The following is a 16,793-nucleotide window of genomic DNA, read 5'->3' as shown; positions in this document are numbered from 1 at the left end:
ACCTTTTGTTCGATGGCCATGTCTCTCAGCTCCTTCAGCTCAGCCCAGATGTCAGTGGTGAGGCTGGCCTGCCTGCTGCTCTGATCATTGGCTGCTTTGGCACCCTGAATCTCAAACTGAACCTCTTTCTTCCTGTCTTCCCCCTCTGTCTCAGTGATAATATTCCCTCCACTCTCACCCTTTGCCTTCGTCCACTGCAGACAGAGCAGCAACACCAGAAAAACTGCAGCACCCCTCATTCTGAAATGTCTCCTGTTTAGCAAGCAAGACAGTCTGACACGTCTCACTCAGTTCCCATTTTTATACACGTAAAATGCGAAGGGGCGTATGAGAATTAAACAGATGTCTTTGATAACAAATTTAAAAATACCTCCTGAACACTGAGGCCATTTCAAAGTAAACAACAGCTAGTTTGAATTATGTTCCCCAAAATTTATTTATAAAGTATGAGTTAAAAATAACGTTCGTGGCTAAATTGTAAACTGCAGTGATAAATAAGATAGCCTTATAAAAGCCAGTTAATGTCCTGCACTTGTTTGGGAATCCTTCTCTGCATGTTTACCAGGTTTACATAGCTCTGAATGGTCAAGATGGGGTCTCGCAAACAAGAGAGCTACAAGTCCCAGGATGCACTCTGTTCAGGAGGAACTCTCAAGACACCTTTATATTAAGGTAAAATACAAATATTTTCAAATATTTCTTTAAAAAATATTGGAAAAAAAGGTTTTCATTTTCCACAGGATACTGCACTTTATTATTATTATTATTATTTTTTTTTTTTACAAATACTACGTAAAACTTACTCCAACCTTAAGTTTTGTTAACTCATTCATGAACCCTTAAATGAATGTACAGTCATGGAAAATTGTTTTCTTCAATTTCTTGTTCATTTTAATACCTGGTAAAACTAATGGTACATTTGTTTGGACAAACATAATGATAACAACAAAAATAGGTCATAAGAGTTTCATTTAAGCCATTTTCCATGGTTTTCTTGATAATAACCACAATCATTATCAAGAAAACCATGGAAAATGGCTAGATATCAGCTCTTAAATTACATTTTTGTTATCATTGTCTTTTTCCAAACAAATGTACCTTTAGTTGTACCAGGCATTAAAATGAAGAATAAACTAAAGAAAACAAGGGTGGTCTAATATTTTTTTCCATGACTGTATTCTCTGTCTCTGACGCCACAGTGCAGCAAGCAGCCTGGGGCCTGTGTGGGGGGTTCACATCTGGCATGACAACTCTGGACCCTCCCCGAACTGGTACCTCAAACAAGTGGAGGTATGTGAGGTAAGATCCACCTGTTTAATGTTTGTGAATGTGTTGTTTCTGCTGTACATGGACTTTGAATTAAAAATCTTTTGTTTTTGGACTACTTTGGATACAGGTGATTAGAGGGCACGTAAAGGGACAGGCTTGGCTCTTTGTTGGTCAGTGCTGGTTGGCTGTGAACAAAAGTGATGGCCGGGTGGAAAGAACGCTGTGTGTTTGCACTCAGGGAATAGGCTTTGCCAAGGTAGAGTGCTCACGTACACATATAAACAGCCAATTACAAAAGCAGAAAAACATCATGTGTTCTCTTCTCCCATGTGGCCTTCACCTGAATGCTCGCAGCTGTTGTGTCTCAAGCTATCTGACTACATGGCCGACCACCACATTTGGATATCTGTGTACAGCTGCCCCTCCCTGAACTCATTCACACACACTCAAAGACTTGGCGTGAGCCTGCTGCTTCTGTTGGGATACGCATGTGTCAACTCAATAATCATATCACAAATGGAATATCGTGTAGGTTAATAAAAATCTTTAAAGTTTGAGATTTGCTTCATGAAAGGGCCAGAACATATTACTCATAACACTGTTTTTCATGATCTCCTGTTTGCAGCTGCTGTTTGATTTGGGCATTATAGATGTATCAGCTGTTTCTGTGATGACAGGAGTAGTAAGTGTGGTGGCAGTGTTACCTGCAGCAGCAATAATATCCTGCCTGTTTCGACTGCGTGAGGTCAAGCTGACGGGGTCAGGAGTCCAACATGTGAGGGGCAGAAAGACGGAAAAGGACTTTAATGAAGGTGAAGTTGAAGTTTACTCTAAGTGAGATTAGGCTCTTCATTTTCCTAGACATTTTTTATCTGATTTTGGTGTAATTATTCCATAAATCCATTCCAGTTTTCCTTCTTCCCTACAGTATGACATAAATTCTCATCTTTGTCTGTCATCATGGCAAAATGTGTACCGTATCAGGAACTACCACAGAAGTGGTATTGAGTATATGCCAAGTGTTCATATGTCTGTGGACAGATTTTGTCAACACAAATATTGACAAGTGTGCAAGATGCAGTTACAAAACCTTACAGGTGTTGTAGGAGATCAAAATAACTGAATGAATCACAGCTAGCATAAAATGATCACTAGATTACTCTTTTTTGGGGATTTTCTTCTTCTTTCTTGTTTTCTCACCTCCCTGTCTTGTTGTTTTGTCTCCTCATAGATAGCCTTTCAGTTAATAGCAGTGTAATAGAGCCTCATCTCCCTTGGAGCAGTCTTCAGCAGTGGGCACAGGAAGCTTGGAGGAAAAAATACCAGGTTACACTATTTTTCAATCTTCTCGTTTTCTCTCTCTCTTTCTCCCTTTCTTTATGTCTTTAAACATTTGTCATCCCTATCTAACCCTTCTTCTTGTGTTTGTAGGGCACAGAACTGAGGTCAGTGTCCACTGACTCTCTGGAAAATAAAAACACAGATAAAGAACATGTAGTCCAAACAGATGATGACAACAATATGGGAGCAACACTTCCAAACGTGTTGCTGATTACTGAGGGGAACAGTTTTGATCAAGCACCTCAGGGAAAAGAGTTTGATCTTTTAAGTGAAAGCAGCAGGTTTCATGGAACTCAGAGGGATCATTTGTCCGGTACAAGGGACGGAGGTCAACCTATTCAGGAGGAGAAATGTCCTCAAGGAAAAAACCACATCATCGACAGCCTGAATCAGAGAAGATTCAGACCAGTATCTCAGTGGTGTCACTATCTGGCCTGGACACTGTGTCTACTGTTGTCTCTTTCCTGCCTGGTGCTCTCTGCAGTGCTGGGACTGAGGTAGTACATGTTAGACAGCATACAATTGAAAAATTTGACGCCAAGTGTAAAACTAGTGGTTATGCTTAATTAATGTATTAATAACACGAACTATTTGTAACATATCCTATAACAGTATGTCTCATGTTTGTTTTCATGTCAGGTTCTGCAGCAGCAAGGTTGTGCTATGGATACACTCGCTATTCTTCTCCTTGATGTCTTGCATCTTCCTCATTCAGCCTGCTGTGGTAAACTAATACCAGCCTTTTGTTAACTTTATTTTCAACAAATAAACACAAAATCTGTAATCCTAAATTAGATTTATGTAGAAAAATCATGCAATTTAACACTTTACAATGTACATAAAACACATCCTTATTCTTTTCCAGATAATTACAGTGGCAGTGATTGTCTCCTTTTGGTACAGGAAAAGATTAGACTTTCATAGTTTCTCTGTTATAAGAGAGTTTGAAATCGAGAAAACAAAACTGTGGAGCTACGATGGTGCTGATCAACAAGAAGAGCAGTTTACATCTGCCTTTCCCCAAGAAGGATCCTCATACGTTCAAAAGGTGAGAGCGTGATTCATTTCTATTCACTTCTGTTCTCTATTCTTTTCTATTGGAATATTAAATCCAATTTTCTGTCATTGACAGATGCTTGGAGCTCGTCAGCGAGCACGGTACCTCCGCCTTGTACGCCCACCAACTCCAGCAGAGCTGAAGAGAACCCGCACAAAGAGAAGAAGAGAGACTTTTATCCACAACACTCTCAGGTGTGTGTGTGCGTGTGTGTGCGTGTGTGTGCGTTATGTGAACCAGATTGTGTTGTATAAGGAATCATCGTCTTGTCTTGTCATCCAGGGATTTGTCTGTCTGTGGCTCCATGCTTTTCCTGATGCTGTGTATGAATTATGGCAGCCCATTTACTGACCATTACCACCTCAATAAAGCTGTCAGAAAACAGTATATAAGGTAATGTGCACACACAGTGCCTCACTCTTTGACCCCTTCGATCTCTGACATGCTCCAATATATATATATTTTTTTAATCTTTCAGCAGGGGCCATAATAATGCATTTATGTCCATCCAAAAGCATGAGGACTGGTGGAACTGGGCACAGACCAGTCTTCCTAATTTACTGGACAAGAACATATCAGCTGCAGCAGAGGTAAGCTACAAAAGCTCTGCAGTGATTCATCCAACCAGTACCATTCAGTAAAAATATGAAAATGATTTACCTTTACAATGAAAGTCTTTAAAACAGACTGAAAGAATACTCCTGTGAAGGAAATATATTATTTCATATTTAATCAGTGTAATATTTTCACCAGCAGTCACACATCTTGATTGGAGAGCCAATCCTGTGGAAGTCAGGGGTGTCCAGCTCATTTCAGGTAAGTAACAAAAGTAGTCATATCTTTATATGTAGTATCCCATTACTTATTTAGACTAAATTCACTAAGTTTATACATGTACCGTCATAATGATAATAATGATTTTTTTTTTAAATACCACATTAACAAATAAATATGCTTGAAGATTAAACAATTCAAATTTTGCACATTTTAAAACAAAGATAGGTGTTTTTAAAAATAATATATTTGTATGGATGCAATAAATGCAGCAAACAGTGCTTTACAGTAAGGAAATAACATGACATAAATAGACAGAATGGATATTGAAACAGGAATAGAATGTTAATATAAAATAAGAGAAAAAAACCCACACTTATTAGCAAATATTCAGACACCATTATACTTTGCACTAACTCCCCCTGCAGAGAGCGCTGTTTCACAAACTTCGTCCCAGGCCACAAACATGTACAGTATACTATAGCAGTCAAGGTTTAGAATTTATTTAATTGAGAGATGAACAATTTTTTTTAGTCTACATCATGGTATCACATTTACAACAACTGTTACGTTTGAATTGTGATTTTGTTCTGACTGGACTGTGTATGACTCCTCAGGTCTCTAGTGTGTCAGAACGTCTTCACTTATTCTTGCCTGGGAGCAGAACATCGAGTCTCCTACAGTCTAAAGACTTAGTTCTCATGGCAAGACATCCAAGGTCATGTGGTCACCTGGACTGCTACTTGGGACCAAATACAACAGTTCGCTTAGGCCACACAAAGTAAGAAACACAGAGACACACACATGATGGCAAGGATTGTTATTTTTCTTCGCATTGTGATCAACTCTAATGTCCGCAATACTGTCACCACCATCATTCAGTTGCCCGCTGCTCTTCTGCAGGTCTGATGCCACATCCAAACTGAAGCTCCTGCATTCAGGTGGCTGGCTGTGCAGACAGACGGTGGCCATAAAGATCCGCTTTACCTTGTTCAGTCCGGCAGCCAACTTGTTCACCAGTGTGACCATGGTCACTGAGCAGAGCCCCACCGGTATCCTGCTGCCCTCTGCCAACGTCCAGTCAGTAATGGTGTATCACACTCCTGCTGTGTGGGACTATGTTGTCATGGTGTGCCAGGTAAAATGCTACGATACCTTTTGTCTGTAAACACACCTAGTCTTTAACACCATAATAAAACCACTCAACAGTTGAAGAAGTGAAATCTATACACCTTAAACAACTTAATGAAACTTAGCTGACTTTTAAAAGGAAAAACATTGGACTGAATAACACTAACTTTGCATTAACACTACATTTTGAACACAACATCTCGAGATTTTCTGTCTGTTTTTTGAAAGCCTTAAACTTCCTCATGTTTTTCTTCCTCCCCTTCAGCTCCTCTTCCTTCTCTTGTCTCTGTGGCAACTCTGGCATCAAGTGTACACTGTAGGGCAGCAGGGGCTGACGGGATACTGGAGGACACCCTGCAACTGGGTGGAAGTGAGTCTTTCACTTATGCATGGACAAAGACAGGCAAACATAATAATAATTTGAAAAAAAGACTTGCATGTACACAAGACACAGTAGACATGGGAACGTGCACAGGTATGCACACACACTCGGCCACACACCAATGCAAATACTGCAAGATCACAATGACCGAGCTGAAAGGGTAAAGTAACCTGCAGCTCTTAAACTAACATAGCTGTGAAGTTTAAGGTCAAAGCACACAGCATGGTTTTTACTGCAGAAAATCAAATGTAAACTGCTTTTACTGCTGTAAAATCATCTCTCACTGTCTCTCTCTCTCTCCCTCTCTCTCTCTCTCTCTCTCTCTCTCTCTCTGTTTTGCAGGTAATTTTGCTGATAGTAACTTTAGTGCACTATGTTTATTACATCTATCATTCAGTTATTATCTGGGAGGTTGTGGAGCTGCTGCAGAGAAGCAACTACAGAGAACATGTTGACGTTAGCCTCCTGGCTACCTGGGAACAAGTGAGAAAGACAGAGCCAGGAAAACAAACATTTAATGTTGAGAAATCGCTTACTGTCTGCCCTGCTTTAATTTATTACCTTCCCTTGGAAAAACGAGACTTGTCTTGAAATATACAACTATGAGTAGTTTATTGGCAGAGCATTGTTAAAACTTAACATTTAACATTAGATTGAAGTTATAATACTGTTTAGGAAGACGTACTGTGTACAAGGTTTGTTGTTTTCATTGTGTTTATAAAAAACACAATGAAAGCCATACTTTGAGTCCCCTAGAGATCATGGTGTGGGTTTTAAAGATGACAGCAATGAATGACAGGGATTAACATGTCTTCTGTGTCTACAGTGTATTCGTACTCTGCGTGGCCTTACGCTCTTCCTTCTCACTATGAAGTGTGTGATTGTGCTGAAAGGGAACAGGACCTTGGCAACCTCTGCTACACTCTTCACCCGCTCAGTCTCCAGCCTCTTCTGGCCAACGGTAAACACATGCCTGTCCTGCACCAGGACAGGTCTTCATTCCCACTTCTTGAAATATTATTTTAAATATAATTTTATCTGATAGCTCAAAAAGATTGCATTTTGTAAATTAAGTATGATTACATAATGAGAAATAGTTCCCGTTTGTCGGGAAATAATAAACCATGAATATGGTATTTCACATTTAATTCTTTCATCTGTGCTACAGTGTTGTCTCTTCTTGATTGTCATTAGCCTTATTAATATACTGCACTCCTGTCCAGTTACAAACTGGAAAATGACTGAAAAATTATATTATGTGTGTATCTCAATAATGCATTTTTTTCTGGAGATGCAAGGCCCTACCCACACAGAAAATTCTGATAATTTTCCTGATTTTCACCCTCTTAAAGCAGCTGTGTAAGACCTGTTTATATGGCTTTTTATCACGAATGTTTCAGGAAGTTGTTATTCTAATCTAAATTGGGCATTTGCCTTAAGACAAAGAGCAAGCAGAAAGAATAAAAATGGTCACCATCCACTGTTCTAGATTTCAGGTCTCATCCTGATGGTGGCGCTATCCTGCGTCGGGAATCTCCTGTTCGTGCAAAGCTCCAGGGCCTTCAGCTCACTTCCCAGCTCCCTTCACACCCTGCTCTGTCGATGCTGGCACCCTAGGGCCACAAGGGGACTCTTGCTTTCTGGGCATGATTTCCTTTATAGTGGATTTCTAAATCTGTCCTCTGTGGCGTGGAAAGCAGTGGTAAACATTGTGACATTGCATGCATGAATAAGAGACTGATTTATGCACACATCAAGTCTTTGCACAACTTATTCTCAGTGGGAAAAAAACAGAGTCAGAGTCTATAAATCACTGTGTTTTACCAGCCATCTGTCTTTTTTGTAGCTGATAGGTGTGATGTCCTCATTGGTCAGAAGTGCCAAAAGATCTCGAAGAAGGGGGAATGTCTTCACCATAGCAGAACTTGCTGGCTACATCAGACGAAGGATCCCTGAGTTCACTGGGCAGCAAAGACGAGCGTGGATAGAAAATCACATGGAAAGGAGGGTGAGGAATAACCTGCTCAGTCCATAAAAACAGCAGTGTCTATATCATTTTAAATATAAATGATTGTAAAATGACCTTAGTGTGAAAATCTGAGATAATGTTCAGCATTATCTCACGTACTTTCTTAAAATTAAGACCACATTTTTCAAAAATCCTTTTCTTATTGTATCCTCAAATGTTGCACATCGCACCATCTGATTATATTTGTAGAGTTTACAATAACTTTGCCTTCTGGTTTTTCAGACTTATTACTTTGAGGAGTTTGAAAGCTTATTGGATGAACTATTGTTCAGACTCAGCACCCTCTCAAACGGTCTGCACCACACTCTGCCCGCCAAAGCTCACCACTACCGAGAGGACAGTCTTGTCATCTCACCCTTACAAGAGCCCTCCAACATGACCGCACAGGTGAGCCAGACTCAACAAAAGACATATGCATGCATTTAGTGCATACACCCATGGATAGGCTTGCTCTCACATACAATATATTATTTTTTAAAAAGGTGTGCTTTGGAAATCAGATGGCGTTTAACCATTGTGATTGTGTTACAGGACTTTGTAAGAACACAAATGACAGAAGAGGCAACGGTGAATGATTACACAGGTGTCAGTGGCCATGCAGAAACCCTACCTGCAACTCACCTGCTCAGGTAACCACATTTGTCTATTATGTACTTAGGCCATGGATCATTCTTAAGCAAAAAGTATAAATAGCAAAATCATAACCATTCCTATGTTTTTCTGCATGGTGCTAGCAGGTCCGAGCTTGAACTGGAGATGGTGCAGGTCCTGCAGCAGAGAGGCCAAAGGGGAGACTTTTCGTCCTCAGATATTGTTGTGACATCGAATAATTCACAACAACCTGGACCAAGAGCTGGAGAAAAAACAAATGATAGAGGGCTTCAGACTTATCTAAAGGCACATTGCTCTCCGTCCCTCCCAGAGTCAACTTCACACGACAGGATCTGGACAGAAGATGTTCTGGAGAAGCAAGATAACCAATGGACTGAAACAAATGACAGTTTCTGGTTAAGTAAAACTCATACTCACATAGCCACACATACAGAGATGGTGGTGGAAGTTCTGGTCCATGACAAGCCTGGGAGTGTAGAGCCAGATAAACAGTAGCTCTAGTTGAGTCAGGGAAGGGGCAGGGGGGAGCTAGCTGTCCCCCTTGGCGCCACATTGTAGACAAAACATGATAAAGTGTCCTCTTGGGTGCCCTCCCAGTGGAGAGAATATGTTTAAATGCCCCCTGGGTGCTTGTAAATTGACAAAACATGATAAAGTGCCCTCTATGGTGCCTTTCCAGTGGAGGAAACCTAATGAAGTGAAGGGAAGTTATGATTCTCTTCTAGTAGAGAAAGTATCCTCTCGGGTGAAGAGATAAGTGAAGAAAACATGATAAAGTGCCCCCAAGGATGCCCCCAGTGGAGAAAATTTGATGAAGTGTCCCTAGGATGCCCTAAAATGTAGAAAATGTAATGGAGCTGGTGCTTTTTTATTTTTTTCACCTTTGGCCCACAGACAGCCTGAATTTGGCACTGAACAGTAGGGTCCAGTCCAGACAGTTGTGGCTGGGACACTACAGACATAATAAAAAAACCACAACCTGCATGGTCTTTCTTTTTACTAATCTATTAAGATATAATGTATCTACTTAATTAAAAAAAACATTACCTGGAACATGTCTTCCACTATTAACATATACTTACAACTTGCATTGTTGCAAAAACTGCATAACTGTTGTTTGTGATCTTGTAACTGGGTAATGAACAATTTATTAAACGTTTACAAAACTCAAATAATCCTTTTGGAATACATAAATAAAATATTTTTTGTTAAAAAGTAATTAATCAGGTGAGTTTTTTTTACCGTTTATAATTGTGGAACAAATCTGCAGTTGGGCATATTAGTCATCCTGATTCCCTACAGGCTGACTATGTTACCATGATACATGCCAAATAAAATACATTTTCTTTTATGTACTTGCAAACTTTCAAAAGCTGTATTTAATGTGTTTTTATTGTTCTATGAAAGTTGAATGTATATGTATTGTAAGGCATTATTTACTTGCAAGCAAGCACAAGTCATTGTCCAATTATATAACTTTTCATAAGAATACCGTGTGACTAGTCCTTAGACTTCTGAAGATAAGCCCTTAAGATATTGCTTTTTTATGACACTGATTTGCTATCAAAATATTAAAAACTGTGACCCTGAGGCTTCTAAGACTGAGTTGAGCTCACTGTTTATTTATTTATTTATATCAAACAGCAATATAATGCACAGTTACAAAGAAGAAGAAACGAGTTACAGAAAGATAAACAATGCAAAACATAATAGAAGTAAATAATATTTAAAAAATAAAATAGAAAAATAATTAAATGGAAAAGAATGAAACAAATAAATAAATAGTAAAATAAACAGACGCAAGATTACATGTTAAAGACATTAAACGCATTAAGTGCATATGTTGGCAATCTTCACAGCTTTTTTGTTTTATAGACAGGAGAGAGTTGAGATATACCTTTATATATATATATATATATATATATATACACCATAAAACTGACTTCAACAAAAAGAAATTTGTTTTTTTACTTGAAAACTTACATTTGTGTATGTGGTATTTGGCAAAAGTTAAAATTAAATTGATAAGAAAATATGCATCACCATCCTCCTTTTTGTGATCAAAACAGCCAAATATGACATCTTTATAATGCAAAATAAAACCAGTGAAAATATTTATGTTAACAAACGAGGCGATGTCCTTCCACAGTTTGTATGTGAATTAGTTGAGCTCACTGTTTGTGCATCATGTGACTTAAAAAAGCGTGTCATGTATCGTTTAATAAAGTTTTAAATCAAATCTTGCCTGTCTGACCGGGAAACAATAAATAAAAGTATCCAATAGCATCATCCAACGTATAGTTGAGTGGCGGGATGTGATTGGAGGACAGCCGATGATGAGGACCAATCACAGCGTGGCAAGTCAGACAAGTTGCAGACGGAAGAGGCGGTGTGTGTGATTTCAGGAGTGATTAGTTTGTATGAAACCACGAGCCAAAGGCGTTACAGCCACACATCAGTATTGATCCGGACAGCGGGTCCATGCAGCCGACAGTGTTTTGATGACATTCATCAGCGTTATTAGCTAAGTTAATTAGCCGGCTACTTTAGAGAAGCACGTCGTTAATACCGGGCCGCATTATCTGTGGACAATGAAGAAGGTTGCTCTGCTGCTGATTGTGTTGCTCGGCGTTGCACATTTTGCAACTCTCAGCAGGTGTGAAGATGGTAAGTTTGAGCCATTTTTTACAACCTAATATGTTTATTGCAGCAGAATAGGTTATTAAAGTCGGGCACTGTCTCAGCTGGTGTGTGTTTCCTGCTGGTTTTTGTTATGCAAAGTAGCTAGCTGCGTTAAGTTTCTGTAGATACTCTGCTAGTTCTGTTAGCATGTTAGCTAAGCTAATGTCAACAGAAACAACACATGCACGTATGCAGCTACCTGGTTAGTTAACATAAACGCAAAGCATATTACATTTTTAGTTGATCATAACCTTACTTTGTTAGTTTGCAGTACAGGTATAGCCCTCAGTAAAAAAAAAAACAGATATGCAGTTTGCTGCTATTACATGCTATGTCCATACTTAGTCTTGTTTCTTTATTCTATAAGGTGCAAAATAAAATAAGAAAGCTGCAATTTTGATGAAAAACACCCCTGCCTGAACTTGAAATAAGTCCTTGTCCTTTTTCTGATTGCTGTCAGATGTTGCAGAGGAGAAGGAGGATACAGATGAAGAGGACAGTGATGATGAGGAGGAGGATGATGAAGATGACACAGAGGTGAAAGAGGAGAACGGAGTACTGATTCTCAATGACAACAACTATGAAACTTTCATTGATGGCAAAGACACGGTTCTGGTTGAGTTTTATGCCCCATGGTGCGTCTATTATTCCACCAGTCCATTCCCTATTCATTACGTTTTTACAGCATGTCTCTTACTTTCCATATCCCTAACTTTTCAATATTTCTGCAATCTTTGTTTATCCTTTTAGGTGTGGCCACTGCAAACAGTTTGCCCCAGAGTATGAAAAAATCGCTCAGACTCTAAAGGAGAATGACCCTCCTATACCTGTGGCCAAAGTGGATGCAACAATAGCCAGTGAGTTAGCGGGCAGGTTCGAAGTGTCGGGCTATCCCACCATCAAGATCCTGAAAAATGGGGAAGCTGTGGACTACGATGGAGAAAGGACAGAGAAAGGTTGGGGCAATTTATTGATTGATGCATCATTGCTTGCTTTCAAACCAAACCTGACCTCTTCTTGAAAAGAATTGACATCAATATGTTGAATGTTTGTCGCAGCTATTGTGGACCGGGTGAAGGAGGTGTCGCAGCCGGACTGGAAGCCCCCTCCTGAGGCGACGCTGGTGCTGACCAAGGACAACTTCGATGAGACCGTTAATAATGCAGACATCATCCTGGTGGAGTTCTACGCTCCATGGTGAGTCGGCAGGCGGTTAATTATCACATACACATAATTCATACAAAAAACAAAAAATTATGTGAGCATTGGTCCAAGTTTTCTTTTGTGAATGTTGTATTTTTGTACATGTTCTGTACTATCAGCGCTCAATAAAAATAAATGTAAAAAAAAAGTGACACGCTGATATTTAGATTTCTAAAAGCTGCCTTTAAGATTAATAAAACATTGCTCTTTATTTACCCGTTTTAACTCTTCAGGTGCGGACACTGTAAGCGCCTGGCTCCAGAGTACGAGAAGGCAGCCAAGGAGCTGAGCAAGCGCTCTCCTCCCATTCCTCTGGCCAAGGTGGACGCCACTATTGAGAGTGAGATTGCTACACGTTTTGAAGTTACAGGCTATCCCACCATCAAGATCTTCAGGAAAGGCAAGATGTTCGACTACAACGGACCCAGAGAGCAGCATGGTAGGTCACTTACTGTGTAATGTCATTTATACTATCAGCACTAATGCGTTGTTTTTTTTTAATGCATTCTATTTCTGTTAATCAATCTCAGTTGACCAATCTCTTTCTTTTTAACTCCAGGCATTGTTGACTACATGGGTGAGCAGGCAGGGCCTCCCTCCAAACAGGTCCAGGCAGTAAAACAGGTGCAGGAGCTTCTGAAGGATGGTGATGATGCGGTTATAGTTGGTGTGTTCTCCAGCGAACAGGATGCAGGCTACGAGGTCTACATTGAGGCCTGTAAGTACCATGAGCGTCGAGGAATGTTCCAAGCAAGCACCAAAGTTATTTTTCACTTTGTGTCTGTGTGTGAGATAAAGAAAACTTTGCTTGAGTAATCTATCATCATGTCAAAGCTTTAATATCTCTGCATGACTGACTCTTAAGTGTCAGTCAAATGTACATTTGGCTAGTATTTTCATTGCTGTCTGTCTGGCAGGTAATGCACTGAGAGAGGACTTCACCTTCCGTCACACCTTCAGCTCTGAAGTGGCCAAACTGCTCAAAGCTTCGCCCGGCCAGGTTGTCATTGTTCAGCCGGAAAAGTTCCACTCAAAGTACGAGCCAGCGTCACACACTCTTGCATTGAAGGTACGTTCGGTCTGTTTTCTATTGTTTTCAGTGTGATTGGTTGTGATCCCCATGCACTGCCACTAGACAATAATCTTATATTTTTAGGTTAATAAAACTACCCAGATTCTCAGGTATGGAGGATATTACTACGGAGATTCCTGTAATCATGCGTCACAGCATCTGTTGTCCCTATTTAACAGGAAGTCAGTTGAATTGCAACACCAAGTTTTGTGTAAAAAAATATTCTGAGCCAGATGGAAGCCAGTGGGTGCTTCTGGTGGGCCTTCTCTGCTAGAGATGCACAATATATATATTGGTACCAATAAATTGTCAGTTTTTATTTATTATTCCTATGATGAAACCGTTTATACATGATCAGATAGTATGAAAACAAAGTGTTTGATTTGAATTATTAGGCAAAATACTCCATAAAAGCCAAAGTCTTTGAATTGATTAAAACATTTTTTAAGCATTCTGAAGAGTCAGAACTGTTAATTTTTATACAAATATATATATATATATATATATATATATATACATATAGTGATGTCAGATTCATTTAAGTCAGAGCAATGGAATATTAAGTAATCCATCTTTCCTCACTACGTCTTAGCCCTTCTTACCTTCAGTTGTGCAAATGTGAAATGATCTGTTATCTTATTAGTATCAGCCATAAGAAGCATGTTATTATTGCTTATTGGTATCAGATGCAAAAAATCCATATCATGTGGCCTCACTTAAAGCTGCTGCAATATTGGCAGGTTGGTTCAAAAATGTAATTTGTGGACCCTTATAAGCTAAATCACAGAGATGCCTAGTATTATCAAATGACTTCTGTATTTGGCAAAATATAATGGGTAATGTTCAGTTAAATTTGGTAGATTTGCATGGGACGTTCACAGACAACCTCTTCAACAAGGCTTTTACCTGGAAATACATTGAATTTCAGACTTATCTAGTGATATATTTGGACACTTGAGTCAGTTTTTAACACAAGACGTGTTCCTTTATTTCTCACATAGGACTCTACATTGGTGTCAGAAGTGCAGGAGTTCTTCAAAAAGCATGTGACTCCTCTGGTGGGCCACAGAAAACCAAGCAACGATGCCAAACGCTACACCAAAAGACCCCTGGTGGTGGTTTACTATGGTGTTGACTTCAGCTTCGACTACAGGAAAGGTGAGTTTCTCTTGTTTTTTTTGGTCAATAGGTTTGAGATATTTTTTAGTATGAATTTGACTTAATATGAGTTTGGTTCTTTCGCTCAGTTATTGTTTATTCATATGCCATTTTCCTTTTTTCCTGTATATACCAGTCCACATAATAGTTTTTGTGGACTGGTATCTGCAGGGAAAATGTTAAACTTAATGCGGCTGTTAACAGGGTGTCCTTAGTGGTTTTATCTCATGCATGATTTGTATGGCATACTGCATTATTCATTTTATGACCTTTTTTGTAACTTTTTATGACTTACTATGGCTATTTTATTACTTTTTATGACATACTAAACTATGGTCTATGTGCAATTTTGAATGACATACTATACTATGATTTTATTTTTGTCATTTCATGCTATGGCTACATACTATACTAGGTCTTTTATAAAAAGATTTATGACATTTAATGACGATATATATATATATATATATATATATATATATACACACACACACACACACACACACACCCTAAGCTATAACCTTTTTTATTTTTTTTATGGCATACTATATATCATAACATTTCCTGTTTTTTGAACAGCATACTATACTGTGACCTTTTCTGATTAAATTTTTTAAATGGCATTTCATACTATGGCTTTTTTTTCCATACTCATTGCCTTTTTTGGCATACTTCACAGTGATGCTTAATGTTTTTTTTTATTGCATACTATACTGTGACATTTTTACAAGCTACTGTTACTTGTTTTCCTCCCACTCTTTACATTTTTATGGCATTCTATTATTTTTTTATGGATTTTTTTTACCTGCTATACTGGGAGTTCTCAGATATAAGTATCTTGCCAGAGGCGACTTTTTTTTTAAACAAACAAACAAACCCTCTCTCTGGTATTTCATTTTTAGCAACACAATTTTGGAGGTCCAAGGTTCTTGAGGTGGCCAAAGACTTTCCAGAGTACATGTTTGCCATCGGCGATGAGGAGGACTACGCAGAAGAGCTGAAGAGCCTGGGCCTCAGCGAGAGCGGAGAGGAAGTCAATGTGGGGATTCTGGCAGATGGAGGCAAGAAGTTCGCCATGGAGCCAGAAGAGTTTGACGCCGACGTGCTGAGAGACTTTGTTATGGCTTTCAAGAAAGGTGAGTGTTACATTTAGTTTTTCAGTTATTTGTGCTGTTTTTTTAAAAGTGTCAAATTAACTTTATAAATAAATGATATGGCCTAATTGGCACTTAAGTCTTGTTGACACCGGAAGTAATATCGCTCTCTTCTGAATTTCTTTCTCATGTCCACAGGAAAAATCACACCTATCATCAAGTCGCAGCCAGTGCCAAAGAGCAATAAGGGACCAGTAAAGGTTGTGGTCGGAAAGACCTTCGACGACATCGTCATGGATACCCAGAAAGATGTCCTGATAGAGTTTTATGCTCCCTGGTGTGGCCACTGTAAGAAACTGGAGCCTGATTTTTTGGCTCTGGGCAAGAAATATAAGGGGGAAAAGAACATTGTGATCGCCAAGATGGACGCCACTGCCAACGATGTGCCAAATGATAGCTACAAAGTGGAGGGCTTCCCCACAATATACTTAGCCCCAAGCAACAGCAAGCAGAGCCCCATCAAATTTGAAGGCGGAGACAGAACAGTAGAGGGCTTCAGTAAGTTTTTGGAAAAGCACGCCACAAAGCTGTCACAGCAGAGAGACGAACTTTAAACCTATCTGTCTCGACGAGCAGCTGAGAACTCTTACCGTGCTCGGGCAGAGTCTTGGAGGCCTCTGGGAAGGTGAAGGGAACGCAGCGGAGTTAAACGGTGTTACTGAGTTGCTGTGATGATTACAATGTTCAATCATCTTTTTTTTAGTTTGTGTTCATTCCAAGAGATTCAGCTTTCTTCTGTTTCTAAAAGCATGTAAGCACTGTCGAAGATTCAAGTCTTTTTAAATAAAACTAAAAATGATGGCGGCAATGTGGCCCAACATTAACATGTGACTGTTGCTGTTTATCATTACAAGGTAGAACATATTTGGAAATTCCAAATGTAAAAGCTGAGTCTAAAGTCATACTATATAGCATGTCGATTTTTGTCA

General features: G+C 39.2%; 2 protein-coding genes across 2 annotated transcripts in view; both read left to right on the top strand.

The window, feature by feature from the left end:
- The window catches only part of LOC131962437 (polycystin-1-like protein 1), a 37,401-nt gene extending 27,207 nt beyond the window's left edge, over positions 1–10,194 (top strand). The window contains exons 32-54 of the mRNA XM_059327439.1: positions 566–672; positions 1,200–1,299; positions 1,397–1,525; positions 1,624–1,797; positions 1,895–2,081; positions 2,501–2,595; positions 2,701–3,107; positions 3,250–3,334; positions 3,476–3,658; positions 3,743–3,861; positions 3,950–4,060; positions 4,149–4,257; positions 4,421–4,483; positions 5,059–5,222; positions 5,345–5,579; positions 5,838–5,942; positions 6,297–6,437; positions 6,781–6,915; positions 7,444–7,656; positions 7,801–7,962; positions 8,206–8,370; positions 8,515–8,612; positions 8,718–10,194. Of these exons, the coding sequence (XP_059183422.1) occupies positions 566–672; positions 1,200–1,299; positions 1,397–1,525; positions 1,624–1,797; positions 1,895–2,081; positions 2,501–2,595; positions 2,701–3,107; positions 3,250–3,334; positions 3,476–3,658; positions 3,743–3,861; positions 3,950–4,060; positions 4,149–4,257; positions 4,421–4,483; positions 5,059–5,222; positions 5,345–5,579; positions 5,838–5,942; positions 6,297–6,437; positions 6,781–6,915; positions 7,444–7,656; positions 7,801–7,962; positions 8,206–8,370; positions 8,515–8,612; positions 8,718–9,090 (3,660 nt within the window). The 3' untranslated portion in view covers positions 9,091–10,194. The remainder of the gene's footprint in view (positions 1–565; positions 673–1,199; positions 1,300–1,396; positions 1,526–1,623; positions 1,798–1,894; positions 2,082–2,500; positions 2,596–2,700; positions 3,108–3,249; positions 3,335–3,475; positions 3,659–3,742; positions 3,862–3,949; positions 4,061–4,148; positions 4,258–4,420; positions 4,484–5,058; positions 5,223–5,344; positions 5,580–5,837; positions 5,943–6,296; positions 6,438–6,780; positions 6,916–7,443; positions 7,657–7,800; positions 7,963–8,205; positions 8,371–8,514; positions 8,613–8,717) is intronic.
- A 787-nt stretch (positions 10,195–10,981) lies between these two features.
- On the top strand, positions 10,982–16,688 carry pdia4 (protein disulfide isomerase family A, member 4). Its single transcript, XM_059326893.1, has 10 exons — positions 10,982–11,262; positions 11,738–11,912; positions 12,028–12,233; positions 12,336–12,474; positions 12,714–12,919; positions 13,040–13,198; positions 13,398–13,549; positions 14,554–14,710; positions 15,613–15,846; positions 16,003–16,688. The coding sequence occupies exons 1-10, from the start codon at positions 11,187–11,189 to the stop codon at positions 16,416–16,418; spliced, it is 1,920 nt and encodes a 639-aa protein (XP_059182876.1). The 5' UTR covers positions 10,982–11,186; the 3' UTR covers positions 16,419–16,688.
- Positions 16,689–16,793: the final 105 nt, after the last annotated feature.

Source organism: Centropristis striata, chromosome 23, assembly GCF_030273125.1.
Source record: "Centropristis striata isolate RG_2023a ecotype Rhode Island chromosome 23, C.striata_1.0, whole genome shotgun sequence".
In the NCBI taxonomy this organism is placed as follows: Eukaryota; Metazoa; Chordata; class Actinopteri; order Perciformes; family Serranidae; genus Centropristis; species Centropristis striata.
Note: the sequence above shows the minus strand (reverse complement) of the source record. Positions and strands in the feature narration are given on the sequence as shown.